The sequence below is a fragment of the Ochotona princeps genome, chromosome 19, assembly GCF_030435755.1.
Source record: "Ochotona princeps isolate mOchPri1 chromosome 19, mOchPri1.hap1, whole genome shotgun sequence".
Lineage (NCBI taxonomy): Eukaryota > Metazoa > Chordata > Mammalia > Lagomorpha > Ochotonidae > Ochotona > Ochotona princeps.
Window position 1 is genome coordinate 49,402,206 of NC_080850.1, and position 18,515 is coordinate 49,420,720.

Sequence of the window (18,515 nt, forward strand, 5' to 3'; positions counted from 1 at the left end):
GTGTTAAAGACAAAAGTGACGCTTGCAGAAGCTGAGCGCAGTCCCCGCTCCGGGGCTGGTGTCTGACCTGCTCCTGCTTGGTGTCCTCAGGAGTCGGGGGGCAGGGCCCCTTCACCGAGGGATGAACTTTCCTGTTGGTGTGGAGTCCTGGCAAGCCACAGTGTCGATCCTGCCCCCACCATGGGCCGGCCGGTCTCTCGGCCTCACTCTGTCCTTCCTGAGGGGACAGGAAAGGGCCTGTTCTGCAGGACTTGGCCACACACACTCCTGGTGGCATCAGGCAGAGCTGAAAGCATGGCTTGTGCTGGGCTTTCCTCACGAGGACCCTGCCTGCTCACTCCACCGGCGGCCAGCCAGCTCATGGCCGGCACATGCTCAGAGTGGCGGCCTGCTGCGTGTTTCTCTTTCCCACAAACGTGATGCCTGTGTGTTTATTTACACCCTATGCCTCTTACTAGATCCTTTGTCGGTGTTTTTGCATAGCCCCATTATAATTGCTCTGTGATTTTTCTGCCTTGTAGACGTATAGCTGTAATTTACACAGTGTTTCATGCATGTATGTTAAAGCTGTTAGAAATTTGAAAACCATCAGTGTAACTAAAGTGGCTATCCTTGTGGTCTTCGCCCCACTTGTAACTGTCTATTATGTATACATGGATTTAAACCATGGCGTACAGCTATCATTTTTGTGCTAAAAGGAAGGTTATCCGACTCTGTCTTAGGAACCAGGACTTTGCTGAGAGAGCATTTCTCATTGATTTTATCCTGACTTGGCAGGCCTCTGCGGGGCCTACCCTTGAAACTGACCGGCCTGGCACCTGTTGTCCCACACGTGTGGAAGGTGTCGTGAGGCAGTACTTGTGTTCTGCTTGTTCGGTGTTGTGTCTTCCTGTCCCTCTCATGCTGGTGACCTCTATGGTCAGCTTTGGTTGAGCCCTGTGGGTGGAAAGCCAACCTGAGCCGTGCCTGCTGCTGAGGTGCGGGTCCTCCTTGTGCCCCCGCCACTGTGAGCTCTTGTACTGCCTGCCAGGCGCTACCCAGCAGGCTCATAGAAGACTGAGCCGGGATATGGGCGTCACCAGCTGAGGCCCACCTGCCGAGGCGCTGTGCCACCTCACCTCCCACCAGCCAGGGTCCACCTGCCAAGGCGCTGTGCCACCTCACCTCCCACCAGCCAGGGTCCACCTGCCGAGGCGCTGTGCCACCTCACCTCCCACCAGCCAGGGTCCACCTGCCGAGGCGCTGTGCCACCTCACCTCCCACCAGCCAGGGTCCACCTGCCAAGGCGCTGTGCCACCTCACTTCCCATCCTCCTCCCTGAAGGCCTCATGAGCAGCCCCACTGAGGAACCCCTGCCCCTCCCTGTAACACTTATTTGTAGGGCACAGCTGGGAAAGGAGTAGTAGCTTGGCTTTCTATATTTTTTGCAAATTTATTTATTCACTTCTTTATTTGAAAGGCAGAGTTACAGAGAGAAAGGAAGAGATGCAGATGAGAGAGATCTGCCATCTGCAGGTCACTTCCCACATGGCTACAGTGCCCTGGACTGGGCGGGCCAAAGCCAGAGCCTCCTCCCAGGTCTCCGCGAGGGTGCAGGGCCTCCTCCCAGATCCTCCCAGGTCTCCCGCATGAGCGCAGGGGCCTCCTCCCAGATCCTCCCAGGTCACCCATGTGGGTGCAGAGCCTCTTCCCAGGTCCTCCCAGGTCTCCCATGTGGGTGCAGAGCCTCTTCCCAGATCCTCCCAGGTCTCCCATGTGGGTGCAGAGCCTCTTCCCAGGTCCTCCCAGGTCTCCCATGTGGGTGCAGAGCCTCTTTCCAGGTCCTCCCAGGTCTCACATGTGGGTGCAGGGCCTCCTCCCAGATCCTCCCAGGTCTCCCACGTGGGTGCAGGGCCTCCCAGGTCTCCCATGTGGGTGCAGGGCCTCCTCCCAGATCCTCCCAGGTCTCCCACGTGGGTGCAGGGCCTCCCAGGTCTCCCATGTGGGTGCAGGGCCTCCTCCCAGTCTTCCATGTGGGTGCAGGGCCTCCTCCCAGTCTTCCATGTGGGTGCAGGGCCTCCTCCCAGTCTTCCATGTGGGTGCAGGGCCTCCTCCCAGTCTTCCATGTGGGTGCAGGGCCTCCTCCCAGGTCTCCCATGTGGGTGCAGGGCCTCCCAGTCTTCCATGTAGGTGCAGAGGCCCAGGCACTTGTGCCACCTTCCCAGGTGCATTAGGAGGAAGCTGGGTTGGAAGTGGAGCAGCTGAGGCTCTAACCAGTGCCCATGACAGGCAGTGGCTTTACCTACTATGCCACGATGTTGGCTCCATTTTTAAAAAATATTGCTTGCTATTAGCCAGAGGGGAACAAAATTCCCTTAATAAATCACTCCACTGATTAAATTTCTGTTTAAAATTTTACCAAGTTATGGAAGGTGTATTTTATTAGGTTGTACTCCTGCCAGAGGCAGACCTGCGGTTTAGATGAAGGTCGGCTTCCTCTTCCCTGCCAGGTGCCTGTCGGTGCCCGTCCCTAGGTCCTGCTGCCTTCGGCCTCACAGAGTTGGAAGGGATGTTCTCAGGTCAGGTGCCACAGGCTCACATTTCTCATGCAGCATTTCTGTAAGTGAAGAGAGGCTGGTCATGGGCCCTCCTTGTTGGTGAGATGCCTGAGTGACAGGACTCCTTCCTCAGTCTGCCAGTCACCCTGCTAGGCCGGCTGTGCCCTCAGCTGGCCTCTCGGCTCCCAGCAGGTTCAGCACGCCCTTAACTCACCTCTCAGGCGCAGCCCACGCTCCCTAGCTGGACAGCCTTCCTGTTAGCATCTGCCAAGGGTGGGCCTTGGCACCTGGAAGAGGAAGTGCATTCCAGAAAGAGGAAGAGGTGCAGGAGGAGGAGGAGGCCTCCGCCAGCCCAGCCCCACCCGGGATCCCAGCAAGTGCGGGGCAGCTGGCCAGGACATTCCTGCACAGCAGAGCTGCCGCCTCCGCCTGCCAGGTGGGGTGGGAGAGGTGTGTCTCATCTCTTGGAAGCCCTTGCTGTGCAGGGGTCTCGGCAGCTCCTGCCGTGGGTTTGGGTCTAAAGAGTCAGTGAAGAGTGTGGGCCTTGACAGGAGAGAGGCCTGGGCAAGGCGTGTGCGTGGGCACAGGCTGCCGTGTTCAGGAGTGCACTTCTCCCCGGTGTGCACACAGCTAACTCAGACACCCCACACTGCAGTGGCCAAGAGTTTTCCCTGCAAGGACCCTTGTGCTATATTAAACATCTGTGGGTACCACCTCACCCTCAGACTGACAGAGCCTGGGCCTTGCAGTGGGGATTCCCAGCTACCTCTAGGGTCACCCAGGGCAGGCAGGGTGGTGCCCCACGGCTCTGGGCCTGTAGCGAGGGGTTCACCTGGTGCTACTGATCTGTACCTGCTGGGGCCCGTGCTGGTGCTGCCCTCAAGGAGAGGCCAGGGAGCTCAGAGCAGCATGGGCAGCTCTGCGGGACACCCTGTGGCCCCGAGAGGCAGCGCTGCTGAGCGCCTGCCCTGACCGACGGGCACCGTGAATGAGAGACAGTGGAATCCTTGCTGGGCTTCTGGCTGCCAGGCAGGCTGTGTGGACAGAGACCATCCAGGGAACTGGAGCTTCCGAATGCAGGTCTGCTCCCACCATCCCTGTGCCAGGCGAGCTGCCCAGGCCGCAGAGCCGGGGTCGCAGCCCTGGTCATGGAACTGCGCAGTGCAGAGGCGAGGACAGAGTGTGGTGTGTGTGTACAAGTGCAGCAGGGACTGGCCTCCGGCCACAGTGGGATAAACAGCCTGGGGTCTGTGAGTCGAGATCTGTTCCCATTGTGCAGAGAGACTGCAAGATGTTGGGAGGGAGGACGGGACACCCCGCATGGGGCCTGGAGGAGGTTACCAGAGAACAGGGCTCAGGAGCAGGAGAGGAGTTTGCTTTCATTTAATATTTTACTGTGTTGTAATCTGACTTTTTAAAAAGTAATTTATTCACTCACTTGGTGAAGAGGGAAAGGCAAAGAGAGAGGGCTCCCATGTTACCTCCTGCATGCCTGTTGCAGCTGGGACCGGGCCAGACAGCAGCCCCAGACTCCATCGGGGTCGCCCACACGGATAGCAGAGGCCCGGGTGCCGGAGGTCTGGCCTGCTGCCTCCTGGATTTGCATCAGTAGGAAGCTGGATCGGGGCAGAGCCGGGATTTGACCTGGGCTCTTTGGTGTGGGTGCAGGTGTCCCAAGCTGCAGCGACCCCATGCTGGGGCCTAGGTCTCAGTGCTGACTGGAATGGTTGAGGCCTTAGCACATTGCTCAGTGACTGGAGCTTGCATCCCGTCATAAAACTAAGGAGTTGGGGGCTTTAAATGTCCCTGTTCTCCACAGTCTTCCCTATTCTCTCTGGCTTATGGGTCACAGGCTCGGAAGGACCCAACATGAAAAAGGATACGTGGGAATTTGAGAGACCTTCCATCTGCTGGCTCACATCCCTGGTGACTGCAATGGCCAGACCTGGGCCGGTCTCTGCGTGGGGCTCGGCCCTCTTCTGCTGCCTTCCCAGAAACATTAGTAGGGAGCTGGGTCAGAAGTGAAGCGTCCTGGCCTCTGCACAGTGGCCGTGGGAGATGCCAGTGCCGGAGCCAGTGGCATTAGCCACTCTGCCAGAGCCGGCTTCCTTGGCTTCCGTTGGCCAACTGCAGGAGCTCCTTAGCACAGAGCAGCGAGCCGGCCGGCTTCTCCTCGGAGCCATGTTGGCTCTGCGGGGCATTTACCCTGCAGAGGGGAGCGGCAGTGAAGGCGTGCACTCTGCGTGTACATGTGTGCACATGTATGTGCGTGTGTGTGAGCATGTGTGAGTGTGTAAGAGAGCACGGCTGATCCCTTCGTGGACGTCTTTCGTTCTGCTTTGACACCAGGGCTGATTTCCTTCCTGAAAGAGACAGGAATGCCAGGCGGATACACTTAGATTTTTCTCTGAGAGTTAACGTTTCCACTTTGCCTGCATTCCACACATAGCTACCAAAATGAGAAAAGCAAACAGAGCTAAAAACCCATCCTCCCGTCCTTCTTGCAGATCTAGGTTGGACGTGGGGCTTTGGTGAGTCACTGAGCCACACCCTCTTCCTTGGCCCTCTGCGGCAGGGTACCCCACTTCACAGAGCCGGCCCCTGATCTGTGAGAATGTTACCATGTGAAAATAGCACAGCCTTTGTTTATTCCCACCTGCTAGGTGCCAAGCCCTGAGCTCGGGACCTTCTAGAAGTCATCTAGTGTCACCTGGCAGCTCACACTGTGCATGATGGGCAGTATCCCCATTTGGAAAGTGGAAATACCGAGGCCCAGCAGAGTTTAATGATTGGTTTAAGATCGCAAGACCGGCTCGCACTGAGCAGAGTGGCCGAGCTGAGAAGCAAGTCTGTACTGGCCACTTTGCCAGACCAGAGGAGTAAATGTCAAGTTCAGCGTGGCAGGGCGTGTCGGGGCGCAGGAGCAGCCCTGAGGTGGCCGCACGTGCCGTGCCTGATGTGCTGTGAGGGACATGGCTTTGAAGAGCAGCTTGGTCACCACTGCAGACCTCAGTGGGGTTCCTTACTCATCAACAGGCTGAGGTTCCAGGAGCAAAAGGCAGATTGGCCAGAGAAAGGCATGCATGTCTATTTCATAGAGGTTCTGCTTGTCCCTGAGTAATGAAGACGCTGAGAAGCAGGCTGCTGTGTGTGTGTGTGTGTGTGTGTGTGTGTGTGTGTGTGTGTGTGTCTAGGGACAGCCAGGTGGGAACAGGGAGCTCAGCCAGTTTATTCACGTACTTCTCGGCTCCAACGGTTGTCCTTCCCCTCCTCCAGTGGGGCAGGACAGCTATCCCAGGAGGGTCAGGGAGAGGCCCTCTTGGGTTTTAGGATCCCAGACGCCCTGTCCCCTCGTCAGGAACCTGCCATAGCACTTTGTCCTTCAGCCTCACGTCCCCCGGTTGGTGCTGGCAAGTCCGTGCCCGACGGTCATGGTCTGTGTGCTTGTGTAAGTCTTGTTCTCGTGTGGGCCTCCAGCAGAATTGAGAGAGGTTTGTCACCTGATAGAACCTGAAAAATAGCTAAATACTACATCCTCACTAGACTTGGAGCACCGAAGTTCTTTGGGACATTGATGATGGCCTCATAGTACGTGTTCTGCTTCTACCAATGGTTGTTTATGGAAGCAAGATTTCTCAGGGCTGAGAATCTACCAAAATCAAGTAAGCATAGAATTACTGGGAAAGGGTTGGGTTGTGGCATGGTGAGTTAAGCTACCACCTGCGGTGCTGGTTTGAGTCCCAGCTGCTCCTCTTCTGATCCACCTCCCTGCGAATGGCCTGGAAAAGCAGCAGTGGCTGGTCCAATTGCAGGAGAGATGACCACACTCAGCCTCGGCCACATCCAGCAGGCCCTGCGGCTGTGATATGAAGAGAGTCTGCACATGGACAGTTGCTTGTCCTCCTGTGTGCAGAGCTTTCCCCGGGGTCTCAGGTGTGGGGCGACATGTTGTCCTTCCGTGAGCAGAGGTCCATCCAGGCTCGCACACACCTCTCTGGTTTTGAAACCTGGCAGTCTGACCCCTTGCAAAGGTGTGTGTGACCTCTCTCACTCAGAGCGTGTGTGTCGCTGTAGCTCTGTGAGAGAGGTAGAGGAAGAAGTGCCTCCTTGCCCACCCAGACCCTCCAGGGGCTGCCAAGGAAAGCAGTGGGGTCCAGGAGAGAGCTGGTCGGAGCAGGGACACGGAAACTGTCCAGCTGGGAAAGGGGTCCTTGGGCACAGGCCGTCCATGTCCATCTTTATAATCACTCCAGCTTTTTAGCAGAATACCTGACCAGGAACAAAACTGGTGTCTTCAAAGTTTGTGAACGTGTGTCCAGGCAGTAGCTGCCTAGGTAGCAGTCTTGTACTCTTCGGGAAGACAGGGCTCTGGCCGCAGTGAGTGGGTCTAGTCCCGGTGACCCCACTTCCCATCCAGCTCCCTGCCTGTGGTCTGGGAAAGCAGTCCAGGATGGCCCAAAGCCTTGGGAAGAGACTCCGGGCTTCTGGCTTCAAATCAACTCGGTTCCGGCCTTTGGGACCGCTTGAGGAGTGAGTCAGTGGGTGGAAGATCTTCTCTGTCTCTGTTCCTCTCTATGTATCTGACTTTCCAAAAAAAAAAAAAATCATATTGTGAATTTCTACTCCTGCTTTCTTCCTGTAAAAATAAATTAGTTAACTGAGACTTGAATCAGGCACTCTAACATGGGATCAGCTTGTCCTACTGCACTAAGCCCCTAGCACCCAGCCCTTACCACGGGTCTTCATGTCCCAGGCCTGACTGCACCCAGCCCTCACCACGGGTCTTCATGTCCCAGGCCTGACTCTGAAGGATTCTCTCCTGAGTCAGTCCACTTAAAGAGACCCAGGGAAGGTGGATTCTCTGTCTCATGGCCACTTCCTTATCTGACAGTGAGTGTGAAGGCATGCAGTCAGACAGACAGAGAGACAGAGACAGAGAGAGGGAGACTTTGTGAGGGTGGGGGCTGAAGTGCATGGGCTAGGGGCCCTGGCATGTGGAGACCTGGTGCTTGGCACCTGGATGTGGTGGCCCTGACCTGACCGCAGGGAATGGCCCTGGCCAGGCTCAAGTGTCTGAGACGGACAGCGTCCCACAGCGCCTCCCTCAGCCTCAGCCCTCCCGTCACGCTGGAGCGAGGGTCCGTTGGGGCTGCGGGGTGAGCACTGTGGGCTGAAGAAGGAGTTCACTTTATTTTTGCCAAAGTCAGATGCAGATGTATCCGGATGCCCTGATGACTGCGGGTTGGTGGGGATGCCTTCCAACTCTCACTGACCTGCAAGGACAGTGAGCAGTAGTCCCTGCTGGTGCTGGGCGCTCTGGAAGCCGGCCAGTCTGGCAGAGTCTCTGCCCCGGGCCAACCGTCTTTGGGCAGCCTGAGCATGATGAAATATAATGTCACCCTGAGTCTTCCTTTTTAAGTTATATAAACAGAAATGTGTCTTTCCTAAAAACAAAAATTGTTAGTTGAGGGCGGGGAAGCACGGTGCTTACCTCCTAGCCTCCAACTCCCTGTTAAGATCTGAGGTCTTTTAAAAACTTTCCGTTTTATTTGTGTGTTTAAAAATCAGAATTAACAGAGGAGGAGAACTAGAGAGATCTTCCATCCACTAGTTCACTCCCTGGGTGTTCACAGCGGCTGGAAAGAAGCAGGGCAAAGCCAGGATGCAGGAGCTTCCTGCAGGTCTCCCACAGGGTGCAGGGACCCAAGCATCCGAGCCCTCCACAGCTGCTCTCCCAGGCACGATAGCAGGGACCTGGGCCAGAGAGGGACAGCTGGGGCAGAAACTGAACTGCCAGACTCGCAGGTGAGGACCTTACTCAGCACTCCCACCTTGCTGACCCCCAACATTTTAATTTATGGAGTTAGTTGTATCTGCTACTATTTTGTGAAATCCATCTTTGGTGTTTTTAGGAGTCTGAGGTGGAAAGCACGTGTTTTGCTTCACGTAAGAGGTGACGGTTGCCTGGAATGGACTGGCGCGTGTGGTGTGCGGACCCCTCTGTGTGGTTGGTCCTTGCAGCACGTGGCGTTTACACAGCAGTGTGCCTCGTCCTGTATTCTTCTCTGTGTTGGCGATGTTTACACTGAGGGGAGTGTGTGTGGCAGTGTGGGTGTGTGTGTGAGTGTGTGTGTGCCTGGAGCAGCCTGGGTCCCAGTCTCCTCCGATGCCTGGTCTTGGGTGCCATGCAGTTCTCGGTCCTGGCTCTCTCTCTGCCCACCGAGACTGAATCCAGGTGGAATTCCCCAGAACAACGGCTTGGGGCCGCTCTTTGAAACCCCTCTGTGTGGCGTGTGTTGCTGGCGCCTGTCTTCGGTGCCCTTGGAGGAGAAGGGCACTTCTTCCCTGGATTTCTGTCATATATGTTCCTCCCTGGGCACCTCCTAGGCCCCCCGTGACCCAAATTTTCTGTGGGGCCCTGCAGAATCATTAGATCTTAGAAGCCAGGTTGTTCAGCTCCACTCGTGGCCCTGGGTCCTGGGGGCCAGCCTTTGTGGCCGTTTTAATAAATTGTCTTGTAACTGACTCATGGAAGCTGCGTGCGGGTAGGGGTTCTGGGCGTGTGTTCCCAGTGCTGTGTCAGCACAGGGTGCCCTTGGTCGTCTGCTATTTCTCCGTGGTGGGAACTGTTGGAGGCCTTCCAGTACCTTCTCATTTAGAGACATGTCCCAGTGTCCTCTTCACCTGTGGCCCCCGTCATGCCCTGCGACGTTGGGACTTCTAACCAGGAGCTCTGATTCATCCCCACTGCTTGATAAAGTGATAGCATAAGATCCAGAGGACAGTTGGACAGTCACGTGAATGGTGAGAGGGGAGGTGCTGGCCGCAGCGCTCACGGCCCGTGAGCGCAGGGTGAGCACAGGGACCCAGCAGGAGGGCTGATCGCGCTCCCTGCAGGAGGGATGCTCTGAGGCCCCACCTCTGGCCAGCCCCTGAGGGGCCTCTCCCAGAAGCAGGGGAGAGGGGCTATAAACCCACCTGTGTGTGTCTGTGGATGTGCTGGAGGGGAGCACAGCCTCTGGATCCCACCCACCCACTCACCGTACCCCTGCAGGCCCACCCAGGGTGGCCCAGGCTGTTCCCCAGCTGTGCTTGACCCTTGTTTCCAGGGCTGTGTCTGCTCTAGGTTCCATCTGCTGTGCCAGGTCTGTGGGCCGAGCCACATCCGATTCTCCGGAGTGTTGGCATAAAACACAGCGAAAGCCCTTTCTGGTGTGAGCAGTGTGGCTCGAGTCCATCTTACCCCTTGGACTGTCTGCATTGTGAGTTGGACCTTCTGAGTTACACTATTTTTTGATCAGGGTTGGTGCTATACATGACAGTTGTGACACTCTGAGAAGCTTCTCCACGGTGGACACCGAGGCCTGAGCACCGTTTCCTAGGCCAGGCCGTGGCAGTGTCTGGTGTCTGGCCATCACAGTTCAGGCCAGCTGTGCGGTGTCTTGCCATAGTGGTTGGGGCCGACTGTCCAGTGTCTTGCTGTCACAGTTGGTGCTGTCTTTTTTTTTTTTTTAAAGATTTATTCATTTTATTACAGCCAGATATACACAGAGGAGGAGAGACAGAGAGGAAGATCCTCCGTCTGATGATTCACTCCCCAAGTGAGCCGCAACGGGCCGATGCGCGCCGATCCGAAGTCAGGAACCTGGAATCTCTTCCGGGTCTCCCACGCGGGTGCAGGGTCCCAATGCATTGGGCCGTCCTCAACTGCCCTCCCAGGCCACAAGCAGGGAGCTGGATGGGAAGTGGAGCTGCCGGGATTAGAACCAGCGCCCATATGGGATCCCGGGGCCTTCAAGGCGAGGACTTTGGCCACTAGGCCACGCCGCCGGGCCCTAGTTGGTGCTGTCTTGCTGTTGACAGTCTCAGGCAGGGATTGCCCATGGTGTGGGGAGTGAGCTGACCTAATTTCACACAGGTGGCATGTGGCTAAGCCACCCCCGGGCCATCAGAATGCAGTGCCTGGAATAGGTTGGGCTGTGCGCTGTGTGAATGTATCAGTGAGATGTGCCCTGACGCTCCTGTGTTACACTGTAGCATGACTCTTGTTTCTTTGTGCTCCCTTCATTCTGTCTCCTTCTCTGCTACCAGGAGCCATCAGCACAAATCGGATGACTGTGGACGTGGAGAACGGAGAACATGAAGGGACAGCTCAAGTTATCACAGCTTCACCCGGGAAGAGGTCAGTGTGGCCCTGAAGAGGTCCTCTTTCCCCGGCGTCCAGATGGCCTCTCTTTGCACCGTCACGTGCCATTAACTTTGGTCATTGATGGTGCTTTGGCCCTGGGGGCTCCTGGCCGCCGTCTGGGTGCAGAAGAGCCCAGCGCCGTGCCTCTCTACTGGGAGGACACTGTACAGGGGCTCATGACTTGCCTGGGCCTTCCTCCACGGCTTGGGGACAGTCCACTTGTGGCTTGAAGACTGTCATGGGCTGACAGGCTGATGCAGCAGGGTGGTCTGCCCTTCTGTGCCCTGGCTTGTGTCCCATGGCCTCCAAGCTGGCACTGCCTGAGTGGCGCCCCCTGGTGTTGAGTCCTGCCCTGTCTAATCACTGCATGCCCCCTCCCCCCCCCCCCCCCCCCCCCCCGTTATGCTCCCTGCCAGCTCTCCCAAGCTCAGCTGTCCTCCTAAGGCCCCAGGCAGTGGCCTGCATCACCTGTGAAGTCCTTTCTGCAGAGGCCATCTACTCCAGGGCTGTGGGTGCTGGGCAGCTGCCCCCAGGGACTTTGGGATTGCCCACTTGCACGGCTGATGGGTGGGATGTGGTCCCCTGGGCCCTCTCTGCTTTGTCTTGTCTTCTGTTCTGGGACTTCACCAATCCTGGTTCTGCTGGGACAGGTCCTTGCACTCACCCGCTGGCCTTTGCCAACGTCACAGCTGTGTACACACAGGCGGCAGCCAGGGGGCGTCCGGCATCAGAATGGTGTTGCTTTAGGCGGTTCAGAGCCAGCGGCCTTCTGGGGTGGGCAGGCTGCTAAGCATCCATGGCCTTGCTGCTGACAGGCTGGTACCTGGGGATGGGGGTGCATTCCCCTGAACCCCAGAAGAGCAGCAGTTTAGGGGACGAGGGTGGGGAATTTGTCTCCCAGCAACCCCCTCATTTTCCCCTTCTCTTCTCCCAGTCCCTCTGTCATCTCGTTTCTTCTCTCCATTTCTCTTGTCCTGGCTTTTCCTTTCTGATTTATTAAACACACTTTGTACTGACGCGTTGAGTATCTTACTGTACTTATTACCTTTCCGTGTTCTAAAAGGCAAGCTTTTGGAAGGTTGGCCCTTGGAGTTGGGTCAGGTCTCATGAAGATGACTCTTGGGCCTGTATATTGGGCTCCAGCAGATGGAAGATTTCTCTCTGTCTTCCTCTCTCTTTCACTGTCGCTCTCCCCTTCAGATCAACAAACAGCTTTTAGTAAACAGTAGTACTGGGGCCGTTCTACGCTGCTTTCCCAGGGGTATCTGCAGGGAGCTGGACCGAAAGAGGAGCAGCCAAGACTTGAACTGGCGCCTCTGTGAGATGCCAGTGTGGCAGGTGGCACGATAAAGTGCTATACCACAACAATGGCTACTCATTGGCTGTTCTGAAGATCTATGCAGTAGCCACATCCTCGGATAACTTCAGAGACTCCCTCAAAACACAGGGTGTAAAGGAGACCAGGAGTTCGGTCGCTGTCTTTTTCTGAAGCTGAGACGTCCCTGCCCCCACCCGCTGGGCACTGGCAGCTCCAGCTGCCCCCTCCCTTGTCTCCCCACGTTTCTTGGGGTTGGGTTGCCTGGGTGCATTTATGCTCTGAGCACTGAAAGATGATCCCAGGTCAGGAAATAGCACTTGAGGTCGTTGTGATCTACAAGCCTGCAGTCAGGACATGGCGGAAGCTGGGAAAGGCCACTTCGGGTGGCCTGGGCCTGGACAGCACGATTCCGGCCCCAGCCTGGAGCCGGGCATGTCTGACCCCTGTCATCAGCTAGTGCCCACCTGGGTCCGTGTGCCCAGTCGGCCTTCCTCTGTCCCTGGCTCCAGGGGGATTCTTGCTTCCTATCCAGCAGGTGGACTCTCCATGGCTGGCCCTGGCTACTGTTAGCTTACATCTGTCAGCTGGGCAGCCAGGGCTGCCAATGCCAAGACCCCTGCCACGGCCTGTGTTCTGGGGACTGCCCAGTGTGGCGTGGTCTCTGGGATAAACAAGCTCCTCCCCACATTTGCTTGGACAATGGCTTGCAAGTCCGCCTCCTTCCACATTCTGGTTAACTTTCTGCATTTTCTTTCATTGCAGCTTTAAGAAATCCAAGAATGAAAACAGTCCTGATGTTCAGAGAAGCAGGCCCCACGCACCGTGGGAGGAGGACGGGCCGCAGGGGTAAGGAAGCTGGGCAGCAGGGACGTGGCTGAGGCTGGCAGCCAGCAGGGTGCGGGAGCCAGCTTCCCACACCTGCACCCTGGGGCTTTGAGATGGAGACCAGTGGTATGCTGCTGCTTTCTAAAAGCTCCTTGTTGATTTGAAGGGGAGGGTGACAGGGAAAGAGAGATCTTCCATCTGCTGGCTCACTCCTCAAATGGCCACAACAGCCAGGACTGCGCCAAACCCAAGCCATGAGCTCAGAGCTCCTTCAGGACCTCCCCTGTGGTTGACAGGGTCCTGGTCACCTAGGTTATGCAGGTGCATTAGCAGGGAGCAGGGTGGCAGCGAGCAGAATCGAGTAGGTGCTCTGGCATGGGATGCTGGTATTGCAGGTAGCAGCCTTGCTGGCTGCACCTCAGCTCTGCCCACAGGGCTGTGTGCCCAGGGAAGGTCGGGGAACAAGTGGAAATGGAGCCGTGGCCAGGCTGCTCTTGGTGATGCTGCGGAGCGAGAGAACGCAGGGCTCTCCTCTCCACGTAACCAGAATTCCTGCACCGAACTAAGCTTATCTTTTAATACCATTTTTTCATGAACTTTTCTAGGTGCCAGTTCTACTTCTGATAACTCAAAATGGCCTGTCAGTGACAACATTTTCCCTCCATGTAATCCTTGTAAAAACTTCCTTTGGAAGTCTGAGCTGCTGGCTGGTGATCTAGGAGACTCTGGTTTCTGCACACACAGGTCTGTTGAGCTTTTATCTGGCCACTGCCGCCAAACCAGGCACAGACCTGTGTAACAGCCGGGGTACAGTTCTAGCCATGCCACCTCCTGGCTGATGCACCTCGGCCACCTAATTAAATATTCTGTGTCCACTTCCTGTTACACAGGCCTGGGCCCGTGTGTAGGGCCCAGGGCTGATGCGGAGATGCACTGTGTGGGAGTCAGCAGATCGCCTGAGCTGAGCTGCCTAGAAGGAGGATCTTAAATTCTGCTGGTGGCTTTTGAGGCTCACAGCCCTGCTGCCTTGGTTTCTGCTGAGGCCAAAGTGGCGGTGTGTGTGGACGTGCAGTTACACGGTGAGCTAGGAGGCGGGCAGCTTTGTAACCTATCCTCTGGTGAGACCCACCCTCCGAGGGCAGTGAGCCCAGGGTGGGTCACTCTCTGCCTTCATCGAACCTTCGTCTGTGTGATTGAGCTTGGGAGCCACGTCCCGTTCCAACCACTGCGTTGATCACAGGTGGAAGGCTTGAACTTGGTCGGTGCTTAGTGAGCCCCGGGCCTACGGTCATGTGAATCCGTGTTCCTGGGTCCTCATGTGTCCACCTCCTGCTGTTGAGGGCCATAGGGCAAATGGCTCCTGCAGAGTTGTGGCTTTTGTGCTGTGACTGCCAACTCCCATCCTGTCCTTCTCTCCGAGTCTGCAGGTGCAGCCAGGAGCTGGTCCTGAGGTCTGGCTTGGGGCCCCACTCCTTCAGGTCTGCTGGCCCTGCTGACCAGTCCTCCCTTTCTCTGCAGGGGGCTCTACCACTCTGCTAATGACCGCACCAGGTCCCCCAAGTTTCCCTGTACGCGCCGCCGAAACCCTTCCTGTGGAAGTGATGAGGCTGCGCAGCCCATGAGAAGAAGGTGAGTGGTCTGGCCCCCTCTGGGAGCCCCTTGTGGGCAGGCACCTCTCCCAATGCCATCACTGCTGTGAGGTAACAGGAGGCTCAGGTCATGATGTCAGCGGAACCCCCGACCATCTGACGGCTGGGAGGCAGTTCCTTCCGTGGGTCTGCCCCATTGATCTCAGCTTCCCCTGGCCTTGTTCCCCAGCGTCTTCAAGCTGAGTCCAACTTTGCCATCACACAGCTCAGGGCCAATGGGGGCTGGTGGAAAGGCTGGGCAGTGGTTGGTGTCAGCGTGGGGTTCCCGTGTTCCCGGTACTGTGTGTGCTGGGTCCTGTCTCCTGTGGTCATTAAGCAACACTCTGTGTGCTGGTGAGTGGGTCCAGTCACAAGCACTTGGAGTGCAGAGAGGTGAGCATAGAAACCAAGGCATAGGAGGTGGAAGGGGGTGTGGCCCAGGGACTAGGAGCTGTCACCTCCCCAGCTGCAGCAGGCCGAGGGCTCCCCGGGACTCAGAGGCTGCCCGCCTCCGGCTGCTGATGTCACTGCAGGTGACAGTGATCCCCTTATAGGGTGCCAGGAGCAGGTGACAGTGACCCCCTTATAGGGTGCCAGGAGCCAGAGTGCTTGCCCATTTCTCTCTGCTCACCTGACCTGCTGCCTTCTTGCTTGCCACCCAGAGGGCAAAGGGGAGACCAGGTAAGCCCAGTTTCCTGGCTTCCGTCTTGGCAGTAAAGGGAGGTTGCAGGGGGTGGTGATGGGGCTGTGAGAAGCATCTCAGGTTTACAGATGCGAGAACAGCAGCTCCAGGAGGTAACTGCACTTGACCCTTCGTGGCACACTTGGGATTCGATCCAGGTCTGAAGGTCAGAAAAGGGCGCACATAAAACTTTCATGTAAAGCAGACCCTGCCCTTCGCTGTGACAGGGTTTGCGAGTCCTGAGTGTGCACGTGTGTTTCTGTATGTGTGCCTCTGTTGCGCCTGTGTGCACATGGCCCTGTGTCTGTGGCTTGTGTGCTCGCAGGTGTGTCTGGTTTTTATCATCATCTGTGCTTGATTGACAGCATGATTTATCAGCATAAGTATAGCATCGTTATGCAGATAACTACTTTGAGTTAATGCATTTGCAAATGAATTTATCAAGTTTTGCTAAAATACGGGAGAATGCATATTTCTTTATAAATGAACTGCGTGCCGTACTATGGAGTGTGCGCAGCCTGGCTCCAGGCTTGCTGACTCCTGCCCCGAGGTGTGTTATGCCCAGATTCTGAGTTCCCCCAAAATGACAGGGTCTGACGTTGATGCAAGGGCGGTTTATTCAAGCTTGAGCTCGGGCCCCAGCTGTCACTGCTGCAGCGGCTCCGGGTTGAGACCCTGAGACAGGATGGTACGGGGTTTTGATCACAGTTTAGGGGATTCCAGTTACACTCATGATTGGTTAGCTTTCAAAGATACACTCACTGATGACTGGTTAATCTATAAAACTGCATTCATGATTGGTTAATCATTCAAAAAATGCAAGTTGGCAGGTTTTTATTGGTGAAGCAAACAAGTTTCAAGTAACACAATTTGGCGGGCTGTGGAGCAAACAAGTCTTATCTCTAGAAGGGGACCTTGAGGAATTTCCTGTTTTCGTGGCTTGCAACATTTCCCAGAAACGCAACGTGTGCAACCTAGCAGTCAGAATGGCAGCTCTGTTGAAATGGTCACTCAGGCTGAGCCAGTGGTTGGGATTCTGAGGTCCCTCAGGTGCACCTTCTGTTGGCTGCCCAGGAAGCACAGAGGGGCTGTGCAGTGTGCACAGAGGCCCTTCCATGGAGTCATTCATAGGAAGGCTGATCAAGTTCACCCCGAGTGGCCAGGAGCCAGATGCTGACCCGGAAGGTGCAGCCATGTCCATCCCCGTGCCTGTTGGTCCTCCACAGTGTCACGTGTGCTTGCCTGGCCCTGGGCCCAGAGCCCTGCAGGGCTGGGTTAGCTGGCTTTGAAGCTGAGCTTTGTCACTTGCATGGAAGAATTTCCAGGGCTTAAGTTTAGCAACAGGAAATGCTTTTCGTGGTTGGATGCCTGTGTAATACACTCTGCCCTTGGTATCAAAAGGCCTCCTTTTGCCAGTGGTGGCCGAGGGGTGGGCGGAAGCTGTCAAGTGCTGACCGAGGCTGGGAGGTAGCCGTTTGCCTTGCTGGGCTCTAGGGGCTTCCAGGGGCTCTGGTGAAATCTTGAGCTCAGTATGTTACTGACAAATGCCCACCCTGAAGTATACATGTGCAGCTTCATGGCACCCCCCCAAATCCAGTTGCTGTGTTCCTGTTCTAGAAAATCCCACGTAGCCCTGGCACCGAGTCTGCAGTCTCTACCTTCGTCTTTACTCCCGAAGGGTTGGTCAGTGCCCGGCGGCATGTGTGATGACCCTGCTGAGAGCCTGTGCCTTAGGTGCTTGCCAGTGGCCGGGGAGACAGTGGGCAGAGGCCTGGCACTCCTGATACCGAGGCCTTTAAGAGGGTGGGTCTGGACTGAGGGACGGTAGCCCTGGCTGAGCCTGGGGCTCCTGCAGCCACAGGAACTGTTGACCAGCATGGACCTGGCTGCCAGCACCACGGGGCAGCTGGGGGCTCGCCTGAGCTGAGCGGGTTGAATGTGGGTTCTGGGAGTTGTGTTCTAGAGCCAGGGCCTGAGAAGGCACAAAGGAAAACAGGTGGAGCCCGCCAGGGGCAACGTAGCCCTGGGCCAGGAGGGAGCAGGGGACAGTCCCGGACAAGAAGGAAGGGCATGGTGGCACAGGTTCTGAGAGAGGTAACTGAGCCCAGTGTGTGACTGTGAGCCCAGCCCTGAGGTGTCACACGTGTGCGAGCGTCGACCCAGCCCTGAGATGGCACACGTGTGACCAGCATCCGTGCACTGTCACCCCACCTGGGGCTCACAGCTTCGTCTGGTCGGGGTTGTGGTGGAAGAGACTGTTTTGAGGACTGTTCCTGGGCTGTGGTGGCATTTGCCTTTTGGGCTTTCCTGGTCTCCTGCATCGCAGGTCCTGCGAGCTGTACACCTTCTCCGAGGTCTGGAGAGGACATTGTGGCTCTGCACATCTGGGTGCCGTTTCACTGCAGAAGCCCTCCTGGAGCCCCGGAAAGGGCTTCGTTTGGCCCTAGCCTGGGTTCTCACTTGGCTGCTTTCGCATTGTCTCCAGGTCACGCTCGCGCTGTAACACCAGCAGCGGCAGTGAGTCGGAAACTTCCAGTAGAGAGCACCGGAAGAAGAGAACCCGGTAAGCCGCGCGTCCTTGCTCGCTTGGCCTGCCGCAGTGTGTGGAGGCCGGCGTGCCATGTCTGCCAGCCAGCATTCGAGGAGCTGCTGGCACTGCTGTGTGGCTGTTCTTGACAGTAAACTCGACAGGGAGATCCCTTCTTGGTTTCTAAACTTTCTTTAAGGACAGTTCTGTGTTTGAGTACAACATGTAGTGACTGCTCAGCTGGAAGCAGAGTTTGCTGTGTGCAGAGAGAGCCTTCTCTGGTGTGCTGTTTAAAATGCCCGGCTCAGTGCTGGGTACCACTGGCACCCACCGGGTGCTCCTGCTAGTCCCCAGCTGCTGATTTCAAGAATTCACTGGTGTGCATCAGCTGCACGGGTCTGAGCACTGAAGGTGTGGCCACCTGGGGGTCCCTGTCCTCTCTCATCTCCTGAGGTCTGACTCCTCTGGAAGACTACCCCCAGGGCCGTGAATGCTGCAGCCCATACACCTGCTGCTTGCTGAGGAGGTCCACTGTCCGTCCTCATTGTGGCTGTGAAGGGGCTTAGGACCCCGAGCCAGCATCTGCTGCTCTCACACCTCTGGCCAGCAAGGGCTTAGCATGCATGGCCTTGGTCGCAGGCACTAGCCCCCGACACCTGCTGTTCTCCCAGCCCCTCTAGTCCTGGAGCTGGAGAACCATGGCTCAGATCTGCTGTTCAACTCTGAGTCTGGGCTGTGCCGGCCAGGGCTCAGCATGGGGCGCACTTGGCCTTGTAGAGGTTGTGTGTGTTCCCTGGAGTATGGTTACCT

At 56.6% G+C, this 18,515-nt stretch overlaps 1 protein-coding gene across 2 annotated transcripts in view; it reads left to right on the plus strand.

Moving 5' to 3' along the window:
* The window catches only part of EPB41L4A (erythrocyte membrane protein band 4.1 like 4A), a 99,124-nt gene that overhangs the window by 69,517 nt on the left and 11,092 nt on the right, over nucleotides 1-18,515 (plus strand). For both annotated transcript variants that reach the window (XM_058677546.1, XM_058677548.1), the window contains 4 exons: nucleotides 10,629-10,719; nucleotides 12,806-12,889; nucleotides 14,387-14,497; nucleotides 17,664-17,741. In XM_058677546.1, the coding sequence (XP_058533529.1) occupies nucleotides 10,629-10,719; nucleotides 12,806-12,889; nucleotides 14,387-14,497; nucleotides 17,664-17,741 (364 nt within the window). The remainder of the gene's footprint in view (nucleotides 1-10,628; nucleotides 10,720-12,805; nucleotides 12,890-14,386; nucleotides 14,498-17,663; nucleotides 17,742-18,515) is intronic.